General features: G+C 43.3%; 1 protein-coding gene across 1 annotated transcript in view; it reads left to right on the plus strand.

Moving 5' to 3' along the window:
• HSH2D (hematopoietic SH2 domain containing) overlaps positions 1 to 22,894 on the plus strand; it is a 54,114-nt gene that overhangs the window by 17,756 nt on the left and 13,464 nt on the right. Inside the window, exons 3-4 of the mRNA XM_077475955.1 lie at positions 19,584 to 19,673; positions 20,795 to 20,960. Of these exons, the coding sequence (XP_077332081.1) occupies positions 19,584 to 19,673; positions 20,795 to 20,960 (256 nt within the window). The remainder of the gene's footprint in view (positions 1 to 19,583; positions 19,674 to 20,794; positions 20,961 to 22,894) is intronic.

Consider the following 22,894-nt stretch of genomic DNA (forward strand, 5'->3'; position numbering starts at 1 on the left):
TAAATACGTATGCTCATTTGTAAAGTACAACCTTGGAACTAGAAATTAGAAAATAAATACACATTATTTTTGCTTTATTGCCCCCAATTTGAGATTATTAACCATCATATTTTCTTTACTGAGACATAAATATTTACCTGGAAATCACAGATTTTAGCAACAGAAGTTTTTAAATGATCTTTTCCTTTTGTGAACGAGGAAGCAGGCTAAGAATTATTTAAAATACCCTAAATTATGCATTCTTTTCCTCCTATATCCATAGCAAATTTATTTTTTCATTAACATTTTGGCAAGTCTTCTTTTGGGAAACTCTTGTGCCCTGTACACATGATCGGAAATTCCACCAGCAAAAGTCCGATGTGAGCTTTAGGTCGGAAATTCCGACCGTGTGTATGCTCCATCGGACTTTTGCTGGCGGAATTCCCGCCAGCAAAAGATTGAGAGCAGGTTCCCAATTTTTCAGTCGGAAAAAATTCAGATCGGAAATTCCGATCGTCTGTACCAATTCTGATGCGCAAAATTGCTATGCAAGCTCGGAAACAATTCAACGCATGCTCTGAAGCATTGAACTTCATTTTCTCAGCTCGCGTAGTGTTGTACATCATCGCGTTCTTGACAGTCAAAAGTTCAGAGAACTTTTGTGTGACCATGTGTATGCAAGCCAAGCTTGAGCGGAATTCCATCGGAAAAACCATCCAAGTTTTTTCCGAAGAAAAATACGCTCATGTGTACGGGGCATAACAGTGAGTATTACTACTCAGGTTCAGAAGTGAGTGTTTTTTTTTTTTTTGTATGTGTGATTGAGGATAGTAGCACCACAAGCCACTAATAATGAAAAAAAAAAAAAAAAATATATATATATATATATATATATATATATATATATATATATATATATACAGTGGTGTGAAAAAGTGTTTGCCCCCTTCCTCATTTCCTGTTCCTTTGCATGTTTGTCACACTTAAGTGTTTCGGAACATCAAACCAATTTAAACAATAGTCAAGGACAACACAAGTAAACACAAAATGCAATTTGTAAATGAAGGTGTTTATTATTAAAGGTGAAAAAAAAATCCAAACCATCATGGCCCTGTGTGAAAAAGTGATTGCCCCCTAAACCTAATAACTGGTTGGGCCACCCTTAGCAGCAACAACTGCAACCACGCGTTTGCGATAACGTGCAATGAGGCTTTTACAGCGTCCTGGAGGAATTTTGGCCCACTCATCTTTGCAGAATTGTCCTAATTCAGTTACATTAGAGGGTTTTCGAGCATGAACGGCCTTTTTAAGGTCATACCACAACATCTCAATAGGATTCAGGTCAGGACTTTGGCTAGGCCACTCCAAAGTCTTCATTTTGTTTTTCTTCAGCCATTCGGTGGTGGACTTGCTGGTGTGTTTAGGATCATTGTCCTGCTGCAGAACCCAAGTTCGTTTCAGCTTGAGTACACGAACAGATGGTCGGACATTCTCCTTCAGGATCTCTTGGTAGACAGCAGAATTCATAGTTCCTTTTATCACGGCAAGTCTTCCAGGTCCTGAAGCAGCAAAACAGCCCCAGACCATCACACTACCACCACCATATTTTACTGTTGGTATAATGTTCTTTTTATGAAATGCAGTGTTCCTTCTACGCCAGATATACTTGGACACACACCTTCCAAAGAGTTCCACTTTTGTCTCATCAGTCCACAGAATGTTGTCCCAAAAGTCTTGGGGATCATCAAGATGTGTTGTGGAGAAATTGAGACGAGCTTTGATGTTCTTTTTGCTCAGCAGTGGTTTTCTCCTTGGAACTCTGCCATGCAGGCCATTTTTGCCCAGTCTTTTCCTGATGGTGGAGGCATGAACGCTGACTTTAACTGAGGCAAGTGAGGCCTGCAGTTCCTTGGACGTTGTTGTGGGGTCTTTTGTGACCTCTTGGATGAGTCGTCGCTGCGCTCTTGGGGTAATTTTGGGTGGCCGGCCACTCCTGGGAAGGTTCACCACTGTTCCATGTCTTCGCCATTTGTGGATAATGGCTCTCACTGTGGTTCGCTGGATTCCCAAAGCTTTGGAAATGGCTTTATAACCCTTTCCAGACTGATAGATCTCAATTACTTTCTTTCTCAATTGTTCCTGAATTTCTTTGGGTCTCGGCATGATGTGTAGCTTTTAAGGATCTTCTGGTGGACCTTACTGTGTCAAGCAGCTCCTATTTAAGTGATGCCTTGATTGTGAACAGGTGTGGCAATAATCAGGCCTGGGTGTGGCTAGAGAAATTGAACTCAGGTGTGGACAACCACAGTTATAGTATGTTTTAACAAGGGGGGCAATCACTTTTTCACACAGGGCCATGATGGTTTGGATTTTTTTTCACCTTTAATAATAAACACCTTCATTTACAAATTGCATTTTGTGTTTACTTGTGTTGTCCTTGACTATTGTTTAAATTGGTTTGATGTTCCGAAACACTTAAGTGTGACAAACATGCAAAGGAACAGGAAATGAGGAAGGGGGCAAACACTTTTTCACACCACTGTATATATATATATATTTATGGTCAAAGCCTAGACATTTTCAAAAAACAGCCTTGCTGGAGGTAAATGTTAGTTCTGCATGTGTGCGCTGTAATATTTTAGTTCTGTTGTATGGTCTAATGGCAGCACCATCTTTATGCATTTTTTTAGGGTGTGCACCCCAAATATCTTGTTTGTCTATTGTATGGATTCTGACCAAATCCTTTTGGGTGGAGAACCCCACTCCCTCAGTAAGTACCTCTCACTAGGGACCACCTGTGTCAGGAGTATATATACTGCGGATCGTCCTTTCGGCATACACCAGGACTGTGTCTGAGGATGAATACCTGGAGTTCAGGCAGCGGATTTGGGTGGAGCTCTGGATTGGAGCCCTCCAGTTCGCTGGTATAAAACAGGGCAAGTGCTTTCCAACCCAAGAGCAACGGGCCAGTGACCAACAAGCATTGAGGATGGCATTCCTGGGAGAGCGGCCCCAGGAGCAATGGGTGACTGAGTTGGACAGGCTGGTCCGGCAGGAGATAGAGCTGGACAATTATTATCAGGCTTTGCAATGGCACGCAGAGCAGGGATATTTAGGCGAGACAACAGAATGCTCTCTGGAGGGATATGACTTTGGAGGCCCTGGATTGCTGTGGGAGAGCCTTACAGATCGTTTTGTGTTTGGCGATGAAGGGGAACCTACCCTTGAGGACCTGCGAGAATATAGAGAGGCTATGCTCGGTCTTCCAGGGGTCTCAGAGCTTAAACCTGATCTGGACCATTTGTTAAGGAAGGAACAGCATCTAGAAAGGGCATACAGGAAACTGCTAGAACACGTTCAGCAGCATGCCAGAGAATCGGCAGTGGAAACTCCAGAGTTTGTCGTCCCCAAACCTGAAGTTCTGACAACAGGGCAGAGTTCTGCTAACTGCTGCCCAGCACCAACAGTGGCTTTGGCCTTCTTGGGAGAAAAGGTAGTCCGCCTTTCTCCCACAACACTGACAGGGACATGTGATTTTCTGCCAGCAGCATCTATGGAGTTACAACAAACTTCTCCAGCTGAGGATCTGGTAACTGAACAGAGGGCCCAAGACCTCTGTCCCACACTTTTAGCAATTCCAGAGACTGGGGATTTAATAGACGTTTCTGTAGAGGAGGAACTACCTAGCAAACCCCCAGCAGAAGTGCTGGCAACCGGACAGAGGGTCCAAGACCTCTGCCCCACACCTGCCGCAATTCGGGACGACGAGGGTGAGGAGGTGGCAGTCTATCACGAGCTGCAGTTCAGGATGCAAGGAGAGAATGCAGTCATCACCTCACAACTGCAGCTTGATCTGGTGTCGGTGGATGGGCCTGTGGTCTCCACTAACAGAAAACCAGCAGAAGTGCTGGCAACCGGGCTGAGTGCTACCAACCTCTGCCCAGCACCGGCAACAACTGCGGAGTTCCAGGGAGCTGGGGCAGTCAGCCTCTCTCCCCAACAGTTAGCTGGAGCAGATGATGTAGGGAAGCTCCTACACCCCGCTGAACTGCTGGCAATGGAACAGAGCGCTGCTGGCCTCTGCCCACAACAAACAGAGGACAGATTTTCTGTAAAGGTGGATGGGACTTCAATCTCCACCTGTATACCCCAGGGATTCTGGGCAGTAGGCCCAGATTTCCAACAGCATGACTGACTAAGCCCAACCACCCTGTCTTCTCTCCTGCGGCTAAAGGGACTCCAGGGGGAAGGACCGGTCCACACCTCTCCCCAGCGTCAAGCATGTTCTCTGAGAGAGGCAGAGGTTGGCTGGGTGAGGAATACTTTGTTTGGGACACTTTATTTGGGGTACTGTGTGGATACCAGCATTAGAGGACTGGATCCCCTGACTAACTTCAGAGTCAACCCCTCTAGGGTCTCCTCCTGTGTTAGTCTACTGCCGAAAGGGGAAAAATGTGACAGACCTAGCTGTGACCGAGGCTCTTGGAGGGGACTGAATGCGATCTTCTTGCCTTGTGATTATGGACCTTCGCATTTGGGGGAACGGTGCTCTTTGTGAGCTGTATGCCTGGGGACCCCTGAGGTGGTGTCGTCTAGTTCTTGGGGGTTCCTATAGCCAGATCCGTTAGACTTGTGTTCCAGGACTTAGGAAGCGGTATATAGACGGAAGCACTCAATTGGAGTGTGGGATCAGTTCCGTCACAAGTACCTAAAGACCCAAAATTTATTTATTGGAAAGGACCCTCATTTGGTGACAAAAGAGTGAAAAAAATATTATATCCTCCAACCAAACCCTTGATGTTCTGGGATAGAGTGGGTTTTTATTCCTGTCACAGATGTTTATCATGTAGGTAGGTGAACTCACATGGAAGAGGTATGACTAAATTTTTTTCCACTACCACTGGTAGGTGGCACTGTGGGCACTGGTAGGTGGCACAGTGGGCATTGGCAGGTGCCACTGGTGGGCACAGCCACGGATTTCTGAGTGAGGGACAGATGTCCCTCTGACTGAAGCCGGTGATCTGCTTTTTCTCCCTCGCCCTGACAGCGTGAGAAAAAAAAAATGATTACCAAGCTTCTGTTTACATCACATAATCAGCCGTCATTGGCTGACAGTTGATCACGTGGTAAGGGGCCGGGATCGACCCTTAATTGGATCTGTGATCAACCGAGTCTCAGACTCTGTGATCACAGAGCGTGCCGCACATGACCCACAGGGTCACGCAGACTGCGCTTGCTCAAGGGGAAGTCCATGGATGCCCTCCCAGCAATTAAGGCCCGCGCTGCAGCTGTCTTTTGGCTAAAGCATGGGCGGCAAGTAGTTAATTCATTTTGCTTGTGCAATTTGTAAGGGGGATGGGGATTGAATTAATGCATTTTACATTTTTAACGGAATTACGCTATGTATATGTTGTAAGGCTGACCGCAGGTCAGCTTGTATTTGTAGGAGGAGTCAGGCTGCATAAAACCTGCCACCCCAGGTTAATAGTTATTCACTGTGTAATCTGGTTGTTGAGCTTTCATCCTTCATCGTTATTTTTTGCCCCCTTTTAGGCATACTGACCACGTGACCCTGGCACACTTCAGGTCTTTGTTCTTTGTTGCTCTTTGTTCCTTTCCTTACTATCCACAGAGTGACTCAGAGTACAAGTTGTAATGCTGACCGCAGGTCAGCCTGTATTTGTAGGAGGAGTAAATGCATAAAGCCTGCCCTCCTCTGCCTCCTACTCTCGTGGACATTGGCCTCGTGTGGCTGACGTCACTTCCGGCCGGTCGGAGGAGGATTTTCTGGCGCCCGTGGACACGCCCGTGGACGGGGGTGCTTTTGGCCCCGCCGGCTCTGTTTGTGGTCATCTGTGGGGGGGGGGGGGGCGCTTCACCCGCCGGCGGCTGTCTGCATGGGGGAGGCTTTCTCCCGCCCGCCTCCTTCTCCGGCTGCCTCTGCTGAAGGGAAGGGGGGAGGGAGGTTTCGGTCTCAGGCTTCCCCTGTGTGGTTCTGCCGTAGCGCTTGTCCACTGAGGAGCTTGTCGCCCGCCCGCCTCCTTCTCCCGCTGTCACTGCCGGAGGGGGGGGGGGTTGCCTGCCACAGGCTTCCCCCGTGCGATGCTGCTGGGGGGGCAACCGGCTCTTATCTCCATGAGGGAGCCCTTCTCCCACCCGCCTCCTTCTCCGGCTGCCTCTGCCGGAGGGGAGGGGGGCGGGAGGTTTCCAGCAGGTCCGAGTACAAATATACATGTCGTTCAGCATCAATGATTACTGTAGGGCAATCATACCTCTCTTCCAGACAGGACACCGCTCTTCAAACCTTCCAGAATGTGACCAAAGGATGACATCTCTCTAAATTAATTTGTGATTACAGCTTAGATTTTTCCATAATCATGTGTATTTAGCTAATATAGGATAAATATTTATTCCTTGTATCCAACTCTTTGCACTTGTGTCCAGGCTTTCCTGCAGGCATTATCATAGATGCATTCCCTTGTGAAGTTCATGCTGCAGAACGTTGTACTTTGTAATGTTCTATTATTATTTTTATGATCCCAGTGCATTTTTTTTCAACTGTTCTTCCTCCTTCTATCCTGGGTTGAGTTTGGTAACCTTTAGAACACGCAATATGTTTAATTTCAAAAATCTTTTTTTGATTTATATTTTCCCATTGTAGACAGAAGAGCACTAAACAGATTACGGTTTCTCATGCAATTTACGGCCTCAGGCAATTTATGGGTTATTAAGCTTCTTACGTTTTACAATTTACGGGTCATGCGACTACGGTTTACGCATTTTGCGCTTTGCATGTTAGTTTGGGTGTTGACATTTCATGTGGTCATGGTTTTCTCGTGCAGTCTATGGTTTCATGCGGTTTTACATTCTCCCATGTAGTTTACGTGTCTGATGCAATTACGTATCTGTGTTTTTTTACGGGTCTGATGCTATTTATGTGTCTCAGGTAATTTTTTATGTTTTCATGAGTTTTTGTTTTCCCATGTGGTTACGTTTTCCCATGTGTCGTATGTTTCATGTTGCCCTTCGTTTGCGGCATTTCTGTTAGCTGGTACTTACATCCAGGATCTGTCACTTCTACAGGTCCATATGGGCTGAGGTTTCGTTGTTAATTGATTGTCGTCCCACAATCTTCTCACCTGTAGTCCACACATCATGCGCATATGTTCATCGTTACACCTTTTACTTGTACCCACTATGGTCTGTGGGTACCTTAGCCTGGGTGTTCATTTTTAACTTCCTGTTTTATCGCTGCAGGTTACTTGGGCTTACTTTTGCATTCATCAGGGTGGTGTCATCAGGATCACATTCATGCGCTGTTGGTCCTGTCATTTTGGGCACCCACATCCTTAAACTTTAGGTCCTACGTTCCTTTACTTGTCAGGTACCAGAGGGTTTGTTGTGTCACGGGCGGGTTGTTATTAGGTTTTTGGTTGTCACACACAGTTGGGCCACCGCGGGTTACCCATCACGCCTATGGGTTAACAGATTAAGGTGAGCGTTTTTAATTGGCTTGGTCGGTGGCAAGTCTTCTCATCTGTTCTTACACCACTCACATTTGGTTCTAACTTACATTTCTCATGCAGTTCATTTCTCATACGCTTTGTCTTCGTGCAATTTACGTTTCTCGTGCAATTTACGTTGTCTGATGCTATGTTACGTTGTCTGATGCTATGTTACGTTTTCTTATGCTATGTTACGTTTTCTCATGCTATGTTATGTTTTCTCTCGTTTTCCAGGTTTGCTCTCATACCCCCAGGGTTTCCTCTTGTTACCCCCAGGGATTTTCTCTTGTTACCCCCGGGGTTTTTCTCTTGTGGTTTAATTGATTCGTGTTTCTCATGCAGCCTGCATTTCCTAGGCAGGTCGTGTTTTCTAGCAGCCTCGGTTCTTATGCTGCTCACGGTTATCAGATCACGCTACTTATGTTTCTCGTATAGTCACGTTTCCTTCTCGCAGGTTACGTTCTTGTCGCAGGTTTTCTTTGTCTGCTCACGGTCTTTCTCGCTAGTTGTGTTCCTATCCAGTTGGGTTTCATTCCTCACTATCTTCTAATTTCCTAGCTGCATCTGGCCAGGAGTTGTGCTAGGGTATAGAACGATTGGTTAGTCAGCCTTTTGCGGCTCTGCAGCTTCTACTGGCTCAGGGGCTTTCGTGGATCCCGGGGCCCTCTCAGAGCCCGGGCCAGTATCTGTAGGCTTGGGTCTCAGAAGCATGTACCAGCGTCGCACTTTCTTTTCAGTTCCAGTTGTGGTAGATTGGTTTTCCATTTGGCTGGCGCAGCAGCCTTGATCATTGGGTTTGTTTTGCATACCAGGAAGGCTCATGACACTGCTTGTGCATGTTTTCTGGGCTTTCCAGGTTAGGTTTCCAGTCCTGATGGTTGACATCCATGCCTATTTGCTTTTCTGTTTTTTTCTGCCTCCTCCAGTTGGTATCGGCCCTCAGCACTGTCTGGGCGTGTCGAGTTAAGTCTCAGCATTTCATGTTGAATGATCCATCAGGTTGTTTTATTTTTCTGCACTTACGTTTGAGGCCATCCAGGGTTCCAGCGGAGTAGACTCCCTGCTGTGCTCAGCTGTCTGTCCATTGTGGGTTTATTTTCGTGAAGTTTTGTCATACTCTCAGGTCTCCTTTTGCATTGGTTTACGGCTTGGGGCTCAAGGGGGTGCTATAGCTGGCTTGGTGGTTCCTAAAGCCAGGGGAGTGGTGCTCCTGGCCCAGGGTCTCACTTACTTTAGCCAATCTACTGATTGGCACCCCGGCTTTTCTGTTACATCTGCATGCTCGCAAGTCGCAGCATTAGGGGGCGGCGCTATTGTCAGGTTCTTGGAGCCTGGCTAGGTGTGGTGCTTGGTGTTGGTTTTAGACAAATGTAACACTAACACGCTTGGTGTAACGATGGGTTGGTCCTCTACTGCCTTTCCTAGCACTTCCTTTTCTGCAGCAAAGACATACCTCATTTGCCACCACCTCAGGTTAAAAGTTATTCACTGTGTAATCTGGTTGTTGAGCTTTCATCCTACTGTGTTATTTTTTGCCCCCTTTTAGGCATACTGACCGCGTGACCCTGGCACATTTCAGGTCTTTGTTCTTTGTTGCTCTTTGTTCCTTTCCTTACTATCCACAGAGTGACTCAGTGTACAAGCATATCTTTGTCATAAGTGACGTGTAGATAGAAAGACTGACTTTGCTGCTCCATGAATAGATGATTTTACGGGCATTTACCTATTGTCTATCCGGTGAGATCACTACCATAGGGGTGATAATGCACAAGGTGTGGTGACGGTCAAACAGTAAGGATATATACCGCATGGACACATATGGTTGAACTCTTATTTGTGGCTGTTTATGTGATTATAAAGATGTACCGAATTCATGGACTACATAACAATTTGAATTTGAAGTGCTGCTAATGTTGGATTTTATTCAGCATATTTGTTCTATTTATTCATTTTATTATAGTAGCTGCTTGAATATTATATTTCTTGGAATTTTGACCATAAGCACTGGGAATGGGTTGGTTTGGCTACTTTCGTATGCTTACCTTTCCACAATTTTCTTTAATGTATGAATTGAACCAATAGCAATCGGCTCAACAAACGAAGCCACGAGTTTGGCCGCGTACACACGCGGGGACTGTTCGCCCAACTTTGTCCGCTGAACAGTGTTTCGGCAAACAGTCCACTCGTGTGTGGGCTTTCAGCGGACAGTTTCAGCGAACAGTCCGCTGAACAAGGTTTTTCGGAATTTCCGAAAAACTGTCCGCTGAAACCTTGTTTCAGCGAACAGTTCCCTCGTGTGTAGGCTTGTTCGACAAACTAAGTTCCGCGCATGCTCAGAAAGGCTTTACACGCCGAAAGTTATAATGCAGTGTATAGGACGTCGTATTTTTCGTCCCGTCGTACGTGCCGTTCACGTCATCGCGCACGGTTTCAGCAAACTGTTCGTACGTCGTGTGTGGCCATGTCCGTCCATGCTAATTTTGAGCGGACTGTTTGCCGAAACTGTTTGACGGACAAAGTTGGGCGAACAGTCCCCGCGTGTGTACGCGGCCTTTGTGGTTTGCACTAGGCTAAGACTGCGCATGGAGACTTAACGAATTACAAGTTCCGTTGCGGGGCCTCAATGATAATGGGTACCTAACAAAACAATGACTGCCCGAGAAAAATAGAAATGACATACAAATCCTACCTGCGACAGTTGTGCAAGACTCTATGAAAACGACGGACAGAAAAATCGAAGCCTTGAAGTTCATGTATGAACCGGTTGCAAAGGGAGATGAAGCCAGTATGAATTAGTTGAAAAATTTAAGAAGTAAAACTGATAAGAATCGGTAGTAAGATGTATAAAATTAATCCGACACGAATCGGTTGCAGATTGTATATCACCCCTTACTCTAAAACTGAAAACATGCCAACCTTCCAGCTCCCCAGGCTAATCAAGGTGCAGACACAATGAACTGTAGCTCCCCAGTGCCGGTAGCACTCATGCAGCCCTAGACCATGACACTCCCACCACCATACTTGACTGTACTCCTCACCTTGTTGCCGCCACACACTTGACACCATCTAAACCAAATAAGTTTATCTTGGTCTCATCAGAGAGAGGCATTATCTTTAGAAGAGGCTTCCTTCTGGGGTTACAGCCATGCAGACCAATTGGATGCAGTGTGTTGCGTATGGTCTGAGCATTGACGGGCTGATCCCCTACCCCTTCAACCTCTGCAGCAATGCTAGTGGCACGAATACATCCGTTTCCCAAAAATAACCTCTGGATATGACGCTGATCATGTGCACTCAGAAAAGTCCATCAAGTCCAACTTATGTGTGTGATTATATGTCAGTATTACATTGTATATCCCTGTATGTTGCGGTCGTTCAGGTGCTTATCTAATCGTTTTTTGAAACTATTGATGCCCCCTTGCCGAAACGGATGAACTATTTTCATATTACTGGGTTTAGTAACACTTTAAGTAGTCAAGGTTTACAGGATCAGAAACAATAAAGGAACAAGATAAAACATTTCCTCTTTCACACCATGATCCCGAAATAGATTTACAGTATACATAAAATCATCTATGTCATCCAGTGTAAATCTTACATGGCATGCTGAGGAGGAACTGTTTAACTGGTGACAAAGTGCAATCTGGGGATGGGTGGGTGGCTTGGTTTGCTCCCAGGTACCCGAGGGACAGGATTTTCTATTAAAATGGAAATTGTGTTTGTAAATATGAGACTCAAAATGAGAGATCATGAGATTCAAAATATCTTCTAAAAAAAGTTTTGGTTTTCTAAGTTTAATTAATTCTAAATATGGTTAGTAATCCACATTGATGCAATTCCTGTAAATGTATTGGGATATATAGCTCTGGTTAGTGTAAGAGAAAGAGAGAACATCTTACATATAAGCTGACAATATGTGATCTATGTTGTCCAATATTGCCCAGTAAAATACCTTGTGTATTTTTAATAAGTTGGATAATGGCTAGTAGTTGTTCAAGAAGAATGATGAACTGTAAAAGACATTAGGGGCATTCCTGTCTTCTTTCATTAACAATATTGTAGCAATATTGTTACACACATGTGTATACAGTAAATCAAATAAAGCTAATAACAATAGGATAGGATGAAATATTGGATTGATTAAGATTTAATATCAGAACTGAGTATTACACAAGGTATATGAAACGGTATAGGTAGATATGACACTTCTTGATTAGTTGGATAAGGCTACTGCAAGATTATAAATTTATGAAGGCAAGTATGTATGTTGACAAAAGTATATTGAAACAATGCCTATATCTGTAGGCATGATGCTCAACTAACTGGGTGGGAAGCTTTGATCAAAGCATGGATCACAGAGCTCCATGAGAAAACAGATTACATAAACAAAACCAAAAATGGTATATATGAACAATATACTGTAACTGGTATTCTAAAGAAGACAATTGTCAGTTTAGGATCTTGGATAGCTTTGATTGTTTAGGGATATCCTGGAGTGCTTGATGGTGGTTCTTCCCACAATGAGGGGTGGAGGACATCCACCTAATCTAGCAGATAATCCAGCATGTGGATCCAGGGCTGGACTGGGACAAAAATTTGGCCCTGGACTTCATCCAGACCGGCCCACTTTAATTTTGCAAACACGCAAAAAACAGTATATAAACTGTACGCAATTGTGCAAAAAAGCCCCTAGAGAGCCCCCCTTACATCTGGGTCCCCAGAGAGCCCCCCACTTACATCAGGGTCCCCAGAGAGCCTCCCCTTACATCAGGGTCCCCAGAGAGCCTCCCCTTACATCAGGGTCCCCATATAGCCTTCCCCTTAGATCAGGGTCCCCAGAGAGCCCCTCTTACATCAGAGTCCCCAGAGATCACCCGCCTTACATCAGGGTCCCTAGAGAGCCAACCCCTTACATCCGGGTCCCCGCAGAGCCCCCCTTACATCCGGGTCCACAGAGAGCCTCTCTCTTACATCAGGTTCCCCAGAGAGCCCCGGCTTACATCAGGGTCCCCAGAGAGCCCCTCCTTACATCAGGGTCACCAGAAAGAGGGCAGGTAGTGGGCTGGGACCCTGTGGTTGGGGACTCCTGGACTGACTCGGGGCTATAGCCCCAAAAGTTCCCCCCAGCAATGCCACTGGCTGTCACTGAACCCGGCCCACTGAGCCATCGGCCCACCGGGAAACTCCCTATAGTCCCTATGGCCAGTACATGCCTGTGTGGATCTATTGTGCAAAAAAATAGGCTTTCCTGAATAACGGATAATCATGGATTTGACATCATTACAACCAGTCAGCAAAAAGGGATGCCCTCACTTTTCAAGTTGCACCATGGTAGCAAAGACAATCACAAGGAGATTTTAAAGATTGCTGACAGAAAAGTGTTTAATTTACCATAGCTGGAAAAAACACTGATGATTGCCCGTCAAAGTCAATATGAGGTTTCCTTCCAATTTGCTGTAAGATAGCCTCATTATACATTTAACAAAGTAAGCAACAAATAACATTGCAGAATTTCTCAGAAGATTGTTTTTGCACCCTCTATTTTCTTGTTCAGTCCAGTTTATGGAGGATTGATCTAAGATGCCTCCTATGGTTGTTCAGACTTGCCTGCTGCATTCCAATGGCTTTCACTTAGAAGATCTGTGTAAAACACTTTGTTTTGGGAGACATGGTGCCTAAGGTTGCTTTAGAGCAGGGATCTCCAAAGTTTCTAAGCAAAGGGCCAGTTTGCTGTCCTTCAGGCTTTAGGGGTCCACACTGTGACCAGTGGAGTACAAAATGCCCCGACATCAGTGCCCCATCATGGGTTTTAATGGGAGAACTAGTGCCCCTTTGATGGTGTCAGTAGGGGGAATGGTGCCCCATTAATGGTGTCAGTAGGGGGAATGGTGCCCCATTGATGGTGTCAGTAGGGGAAATGGTGCCCCATTGATGGGGTCAGTAGGGGAAATGGTGCCCTATTGATGGTGTTAGTAGGATTAATGGTGCCCCATTGATGTGTCAGTAGGGGGAATGATACCCCATCATACCCCATCATTGGTGTCAGTTGGTAAAATATTGCCCCCCAGGGCCAGATAAAGGCAAGCAAAAGGCCACATTCGGCCCCAGGCCGCAATTTGGAGACCACTGCTTCAGAGGGTAGACAGTTCAGCTTATACATACAAATAAGCCAGGAAATACATATTTAGAATGTAAAGTCTGGGAAATTTGCCGGTATCTTCAAATGCTTCGGACACAAAAATTTTCTTAGAATAAAATGGTGCCATCATGGCCATTCAGTTGTTTGTCAATAGGTCCCTGGATGCAAGAAATTTGCCTCCATCAAAGGGCAGTGAGATCTGTGTTTAAGTCTGAGGTGTGTGGAGACACCCCAGAGTCAGAGCCAAACATTTCAAACCCTACCCTTACCTGCTTTCTCTCCTTGGGACAATAGTCAGCATGACAAATAGTAAACACTAAAAATCAGACAGAGATATTATCCCATCCCCACTCTATCCAAAAATAGATACAAATATTTTGGGTGGAGATCTGCTTTAAGCTGAATCATGTTGTCTGCAAAATTCCATAACTGGTTCTGCAGGTTTTTGTCTGTATCGCCAATGGATGCAAGAGGGGCTAACGAATGAAAAGTATGCTAATGAGAAAAATGTTTTCTGCCTCTAGCCAAATATTCAGCCTCCAGCTGTCATTTCTTCTGTGCAGAACTGACAAAACCAGGTTTCTTACAGTCAAAAGGAAAACAAATTGTTAGCGCACTTTTCATGCATTAGCACCAATTACAAGTTTTCATTTTTCAGGGCTGCTTTGAATCTAACTACAGACTATGGTATCATACTTTCAAACTCTTTATTGAGCAACATAATAATTCATAAAACAAGCTTACTAACCAGACATGGGCACTTGTATACTCCCACACATTCAGGGTACAATTTGGTCATCAACTATTGTCATTGGCAGCACAACAAATTGCAATCACGTGCCTTAACTGTTTTTAGAACAGGGTCATATTACCTTTGTTTTAAATTATCTGTACTCACTGTTGCGAATGACATGTAGTGATGACTAACTTTTCTTGTTCAACACGTGAGAAGGAAATATATTTAGGACACAATAGTCTCTGGGAGAGAATGTACCTCTAAGGTTGTCGTTAAATCATTAATATATCACTCATCAGATATTACTCAGAATCACAGAGACAAAACAAAAATGTGCTTTGATATGACATAATTTTATTTATAAAAGAATGCGTTTGATTAGACTAGAATATGACACATTAAGACTGCAAAGCCAGCCATACTTGATTCGTTTTTTTTCATTCAGCCAGAGCTGAAGGAAAAAAATGAGCAGATTCCTCCATCCACACAAGCGAGGTATATAGAGGAATCCACCTCCCCAAGACAGCAGTACTCTCTACTGTCAAAATACATTATAGAAAACACAAAGTAGGGGGGATGGGACTTTAATAGGTGCAATTAGTACAAGGACATACCAAATTGAATAAAATCACAATTTATTAAAGTTACAGAAGTACATAAAACAATATTATACAATACATGAACAGCTTTATGGTCATTCAAGATGTGTTAGTGTAGCTCCTACAATAGTTGTTTCCACATCTTAATCCTACATGTTTCACTATATGGCTTACTCAGGGACAAACGTGGTTGTTAAATAAGAAAGGCTGGCAACTCAGATGTTCTTGAATATTACATGGGTACACGGGTACAGGCTATAAGCTAACGCGTTTCGGCTAAGAAGCCTTCATCAAAGCTTACGTGGTTTTGTGGCTACTAATTGTGATTTAATTCAATGTACTAATTGCACCTAGAAAGTCCCATCCCCCCAACTTTATATTTTCTATACCTTTACGGGGACGTTGGTTCTGTAACATAGGGCTCAGGTAAGTAAAACTGGGGGCTTGGGGGCTGGTCACTACCAAGTGTTTTTTCACCTTAATGCATAGGATGCATTGAGGTGAAAAAAACACGTAGGTTTACAACCCCTTTAAATTTTGACAAAAAACCTGGAAGCTGATTGGCTACTATGCTCAGTTGCACCAGATTTTACACTCTCCAGTTTTAGTAAATCAACCCCTAAGTCCAGTAACCAGCAGCTATCTGTTTTGCATCCTGTATCAGCTCAGTTGATTAGCAAGACATGCAAGCATTATCTGTCTGAATTCGGGGGAAAGGGTCACACTTTGGTATCTGCACCTTTTGGTGCCAGAGGAAATTGTCACACAACTAGAAAAAGGGTTCCTCCTTGGTTTCTAGAACTGCTCAATAGTTTACACACAGAGACACACTTTCTGCCATTGTTAGTATTGCAAGCCCTGAAAACCAATTATGATTAGACTAAAGTTGTATAAAGTGTTCATTTATCAAAGTAAACGAACTTCACATCATTCACAATGTGAAAGCCGGGCATAGATTTTCAAATGTCAGCCGGTTTAGCAGGGAGATTTGAACCATCAATGGGCAGACTGATTGTACCCAAGTTGATTCATCCATTTTATATAGTAAAGGTCCCCGCGCTATCTGTGTAAAAATATGTAATCTAACTGGGTAATTGCTGCTATGGCTGAACTGTATACTGTGCACATGTGAATGAATAAATAAAATAGATAAGTGCAACTACATGAAACGAAATGGTATAATCTAACTAAATAGTCAAATGAGTCACTTGGCAATAGACAAATATGTGCAAACTAACACTGTGCATAAAAGCTGTGCAAAAGACAACAAATTATGCAAAGATGCAAATAAATGCCAATGCTGTGCCAAATGTAATTATCCTGCACAACAAATCACTAATACAATACTGTGAAATAAAATGCAATACAAAATACTGTGCAAAAAGGCAAAAATGTGCAAAACATGCTGTGCAACAAATGATGTGCAAAGAAGCTGTGCAAAAAAGGACACAGATTGTACAATGATGTAACAATCCTGTGATAATTAATGAATGCTGTGAAAAATGCTGTGCAAAAATCGCAATAATCATAAACAGCAAATTAGTGCTATTATCCTGTGATATAAAATGCAATACACAATGCTGTGAAATAAAACAAAATGCATCTTTGCATAATTTGGTGTCTTTTGCACAGCTTTTATGCACAGTATTAGTTGACTCATTTGACTATTTAGTTCGATTATACCATTTAGTTTCAAGTAGTTGCGCTTATTTATTGATTCATCCATTTTGACATATGATTATTGCCAGCAGCTATAGCCGCAAGCAATAATCATTGTGTTTTCCCAGCATTGACAGCGCCCTGCACCCCCCTCTGGGAGAACACAATAGCTCTGCGGGAGGGATTCCTCCAAAAACAGTGCCAGTGGTTGCAGAAAAGAAAATCGCATCATGACCAGCTTACGTGAACACTCACATTACATAGAGGACATGATCTATCTCTTTAATAAATAAACCCTACTGTCTTCCAATATCTGAGTATGAATAGGAGGACAGATGTACCACACCCTGTCCCTTTTGCATACTTCTATACATTCCTTTTGGCCAAGGGTTTTGTTTTTATATACATACTGTTATGAACTTCTAAGAACTCTGAAACTGTCTCCTGATGAGTCAGACTCAAAGTAAGTAAATAGAGAGGCATTATCTTTAGGTTGTGACTGGCTGTCTTTAAGGTTGCACACTAACACAACAGCACTGCAAGCATAACTAGAAAATGTCAATCTTAGAGTTACAGTGGTGTGAAAAAGTGTTTGCCCCCTTCCTCATTTCCTGTTCCTTTGCATGTTTCTCACACTTAAGTGTTTCGGAACATCAAACCAATTTAAACAATAGTCAAGGAAAACACAAGTAAACACAAAATGCAATTTGTAAATGAAGGTGTTTATTATTAAAAGGTGAAAAAAAATCCAAACCATCATGGCCCTGTGTGAAAAAGTGATTGCCCCCCCTTGTTAAAACATACTATAACTGTGGTTGTCCACACCTGAGTTCAATTTCTCTAGCCACACCCAGGCCTGATTATTGCCACACCTGTTCACAATCAAGGCATCACTTAAATAGGAGCTGCTTGACACAGTAAGGTCCACCAGAAGATCCTTAAAAGCTACGCATCATGCCGAGACCCAAAGAAATTCAGGAACAATTGAGAAAGAAAGTAATTGAGATCTATCAGTCTGGAAAGGGTTATAAAGCCATTTCCAAAGCTTTGGGAATCCAGCGAACCACAGTGAGAGCCATTATCCACAAATGGCGAAGACATAGAACAGTGGTGAACCTTCCCAGGAGTGGCCGGCCGCCCAAAATTACCCCAAGAGCGCAGCGACGACTCATCCAAGAGGTCACAAAAGACCCCACAACAACGTCCAAGGAACTGCAGGCCTCACTTGCCTCAGTTAAGGTCAGCGTTCATGCCTCCACCATCAGGAAAAGACTGGGCAAAAATGGCCTGCATGGCAGAGTTCCAAGGAGAAAACCACTGCTGAGCAAAAAGAACATCAAAGCTCGTCTCAATTTCTCCACAACACATCTTGATGATCCCCAAGACTTTTGGGACAACATTCTGTGGACCGATGAGACAAAAGTGGAACTCTTTGGAAGGTGTGTGTCCAAGTATATCTGGCGTAGAAGGAACACTGCATTTCATAAAAAGAACATTATACCAACAGTAAAATATGGTGGTGGTAGTGTGATGGTCTGGGGCTGTTTTGCTGCTTTAGGACCTGGAAGACTTGCCGTGATAAAAGGAACTATGAATTCTGCTGTCTACCAAGAGATCCTGAAGGAGAATGTCCGACCATCTGTTCGTGTACTCAAGCTGAAACGAACTTGGGTTCTGCAGCAGGACAATGATCCTAAACACACCAGCAAGTCCACCACCGAATGGCTGAAGAAAAACAAAATGAAGACTTTGGAGTGGCCTAGCCAAAGTCCTGACCTGAATCCTATTGAGATGTTGTGGTATGACCTTAAAAAGGCCGCTCATGCTCGAAAACCCTCTAATGTAACTGAATTAGGACAATTCTGCAAAGGTGAGTGGGCCAAAATTTCTCCAGGACGCTGTAAAAGCCTCATTGCACGTTATCGCAAACGCTTGGTTGCAGTTGTTGCTGCTAAGGGTGGCCCAACCAGTTATTAGGTTTAGGGGGCAATCACTTTTTCACACAGGGCCATGATGGTTTGGATTTTTTTTCACCTTTAATAATAAACACCTTCATTTACAAATTGCATTTTGTGTTTACTTGTGTTGTCCTTGACTATTGTTTAAATTGGTTTGATGTTCCGAAACACTTAAGTGTGACAAACATGCAAAGGAACAGGAAATGAGGAAGGGGGCAAACACTTTTTCACACCACTGTATGTAGGCAGGCATGTACTGGCCATTGGGACTACTGGGAGTTTCCCGGTGGGCCGGTGGCTCAGTGGGCCAGTCAGGTGCAGTCCTGGAGCTGCTCCTCTCTGTCAGTGAGTGATCGCGATTTCACTCCTGTCAGGAGGAGCAGTTTCCGTCATATGCTGTAGAGAGCATTAGGCTTCCTGCTCTCTCCAGCCTGCGGGGGGAGATAGACGGCTGGCAGACTTTCCTTCCTCTCTACCCTTATCACTTGTCACATGACTGGAGAGAGGAAGAAGAGAAGCTGCCTTCAGAACTGTGAGTACACGTGGGAGGGGACACTCTGATGTAAGGGGCTGGTGATGGGACTCTGATGTAAGTGGGGCTGGTGATGGGACTCCGATGTAATGGGGCTGGTGAAGGGACTCTGATGTAATGGGACTGGTGATGCGACTCTGATGTAAGGGTGCTGGTGATGGGACTCTGATGTAAGGGGCTGCTGATGAGACGCTGATGTAAGGGGGCTGCTGATGGGACGCTGATATAAGGGGGCTGGTGATGGGACTCTGATGTAAGGGGGCTGGTGATGGGACTCTGATGTAAAGGGCTGCTGATGAGACACTCAAAATGTAAGTGGGCCAGTCTGTATGAAGTCCAGGGCCAAATTTCTGTCCCAGTAAAGCCCTGTATGTAGGATGGATTCATATAAAATATTCTAACATGGAAATCAAATGATTGCAGTTTTTGTTCTCAAATAAGATGTTGGCATTAAAATAGATCTGTCTTAATTATAGGGATGCAGAAAATTTGCTAAAGGACAAGCCACCAGGATGTTTTCTCATCAGAGTAAGCGAAAGTCGGATTGGATATAGCTTGTCCTACAGGTAAGTTGATTATTATTTAATGTGAAAGTACATTTAATTACCACTTTAATAATCCACTGAAACAATCCAAAGCTGACATACAAGTCCTGAATGATCAGGACTTATATGCTAGCTTTGGCTCATGTGGTGTTTGGTGTCATTTGTTGTGCATGGCACCCCAACACACTTTATGGTAGAGGCACAACAATACACCATGCATACGTGTGTTGTGCTACACTGCATTTTGTGATCTCTTGGCATTGATCTTTGTGCATTGGCAGCTCAGTCATAATGAATGGGCTATGTTAATGCACCTCAAGGCATCGCAAAAGTGTGAATGGGCCCTCATTGTTGGACCATACCTGATTAAACATACTCTTGGTCTGCTTTGTTTGCCTTTGTAAAGTTTTTGCTCTGTTCCATTTAGTGAAAAATATGTATATTTACAAAATGTACTGTTAACATATTTCACTGTGATTTGACTTAAAGTGGTTGTATACTAATTTTTGTAACTTTTACCTACAGGAAAGCCTATAATAAGGCTTACCTGTAGGTAAAAAAAATATCTCCTAAACCTGTACGGTTTAGGAGATATTCCCCTCGGTATGCGCCGCTGACTGCAGCGGCGCATGCGCACAAGGGGATTCTCGGCGGTGCATACTAGCTCATTATGCCTTTTGCTTTGCAGGTGGTTAAAAAAAATAATAAATTTGCGGGTTTACTACCGCTTTAAGCTTTTAAGCCTGCCGTTTACACGGTAAATAAAGAATATTGTAAGAATTGGAACAAAATGTGGTTCTTATGTTAAGTATAATAGTTCCATGAAATAAAATATTTAATAAACAATTAAATTCCAGCATAGTTGTTAAAGCAACATCTATTAGTTGATGTCACATGGGCAGCTCTGCCACTAGTGACAATTCACTGGTGATAAAAAAAAGATAGATTCTATAACTTACTATCTAACCTTTATAGGAAGAATGATAGCTGCTATGAACTTTTTATTCATGTATCATTTCTAAAGAAATTCCCAATACATAATTTAGCCAGGTTATCAAATTTAAAATGTTAAAATATTTCAGATATCCAAACAGTTATCTATGTATATCCTCTCATTAATCATTTTTCCTTTGTGTTTGTAGGACACTGGATCGCTATAAACATTTTATGATTGATATTTTGAAGGATCAGCAGTGTATTATTGCAGGTGATACAAAAGTCCACATGACATTGGAGGACCTAGTAAAATGTCATACACAAATTCCTTTGCATCCATATAATGACATTTTAACACTTCCATGTGGTCAGGTATGTTTCAAAGTCACCGCAACCTTTTTGTTTGGTTATAAGTTTAACAGAGACTAAAAACCATCTTTCAGATTTTGCTGGATGGTAGTAGCATTTAAAGTGACTCTGTAGCCAAAAAAACACTGATTATACTCATCTATCCTAGTGTCCATTCATGGATTTTTCAAGAGGTATGGCCTCAGCCAGAATCATCAGCATATGACACTTCTTGGAGTGTCAGATGTATGTGTTCCCTGTCACGTGCTGTGTTTTCTATTGCCTGTTCCTAAGTCACTACAGGACATAATAAGGAGGTAGGAGCCGGCAGGAGGGTCCACAGCTTACAGGGGACAAAGCTTTTGATTTGTAGCTGTCTGCAGTGTTTGGAGGTTCCAGAAATGGGAGAAGGATTGGGCAGTATAAACAGTGTTCTTTTGTAGGGTACTTCTTATTAGTTTTTTTGATTAGCAACAAAGTCACGTAAAAGAGTTTGTCCACCCAAAACTCACATTCAACTTATCAGAGAATGGAGCTGGACTGAAGTACCGATTGGCTTCCAATACCCACAAGGGCATGATCTTTCTGCTGCAGTCCTCAGCTCTGCCCTACTTTGCTATGGAATCTTATCTAATTGCAAACTATAGTGAAACTCCATTAGACAGAGCACCCTTAGGCTGGGTTCACATTGCCGTACGGAGCTGCTCACAGCAGGGGTGTGTACCCGTTCTCCGTTTCAGGTCCGATTTCGGTCTGAATTTTTGTCTGAATTCGGACCTGAAATGAAGCAGAAGATGCACAGGACTCCTGTGCAATTGGTTCCATAGCCGTCCTGGAGATGTGTGAACCGGCTCCATAGCGGGCCAGTCACAATCTCCTGACATGCAAATTGGATGTGGGGAAAGCCACATCCAATTTGCAATAGTGTGAACCCAGCCTAACAGTGGTTACAGGAGGGAAGTGTAGATCGAATTTAGGTACAGAGCTCTTGTCCTTGCAGCACCATAAATGAGTTTAAAGCAGGTGGATGACTTATCCCACCAGCTTCTAAAATCTCTATGATTTCATAAAATGGTTTATAGCAGAGATCTCCAAACTCCGGCCCTCCTGCTGTTGCGGAACTACAAATCCCATGAGGCATTGTGAAACTGACATTCACAGACATGACAAGGCATGATGGGAATTGTAGTTCCTGACCAACTAGAGGGCTGTAGTTTGGAGACACCTGGTTTATAGCTACAGGACCAATGACATTTGATTGCCTTAAGTACTTGAGCTCCGGAAGGTTTTACCCCCTTTATGACCATTTTTTGCTATTTAGCACTGAGCTAGTTTAACTGGCGGTCATGCAATACTGTACACAAATTATATTTTTAGCATTTTTTTCACCCAAATAGAGTTTTATTTTAATAGTATTTGATCACCACTGGGTTTTTATTAAGATATAAACAGAAAAAAATAAACAATATATTCTACTTTCTGTCATAAAACAAATCCAATAAAATCTAATTTCATCATAAAATGAGATAAAATGCATTCCACTACATGTCTTTGGTAAAAAAATCCCAATAAGTGTATATTAATGGTATATTATGGTGTATACTGTATATTTGAAAATTGATCAGTCCTGCTGTACTGACAGCCTATCTGCTTTCTTAAGGCCCCAACATGCCAGGACAGTACAAATACCCCCAAATGACCCATTTTTGGAAAGTAGACAGTCTGAGGCATTTACTAAGAGTCCTGGCAAGTTTTTTGAAGTGGTAATTTTTTTTTGTCACAATTTTTTTATAATGAAGAAATTAACAAAATTATTATAATTTTTTTCACATTTGTTTTTTTAAGCACTGTCACCAGTGCAGTACAGCATCATCATATGACTGTGGCGATGATCAGGGACAATGAAATAAAAAAAATGTTTTTAACATACTTTCGTCAGAGTAGTTCAGTGTCACCAT

Source organism: Lithobates pipiens, unplaced genomic scaffold (genome assembly GCF_037356315.1).
Source record: "Lithobates pipiens isolate NorthernLeopardFrog02 unplaced genomic scaffold, aLitPip1_a1.2 Scaffold_13, whole genome shotgun sequence".
Lineage (NCBI taxonomy): Eukaryota > Metazoa > Chordata > Amphibia > Anura > Ranidae > Lithobates > Lithobates pipiens.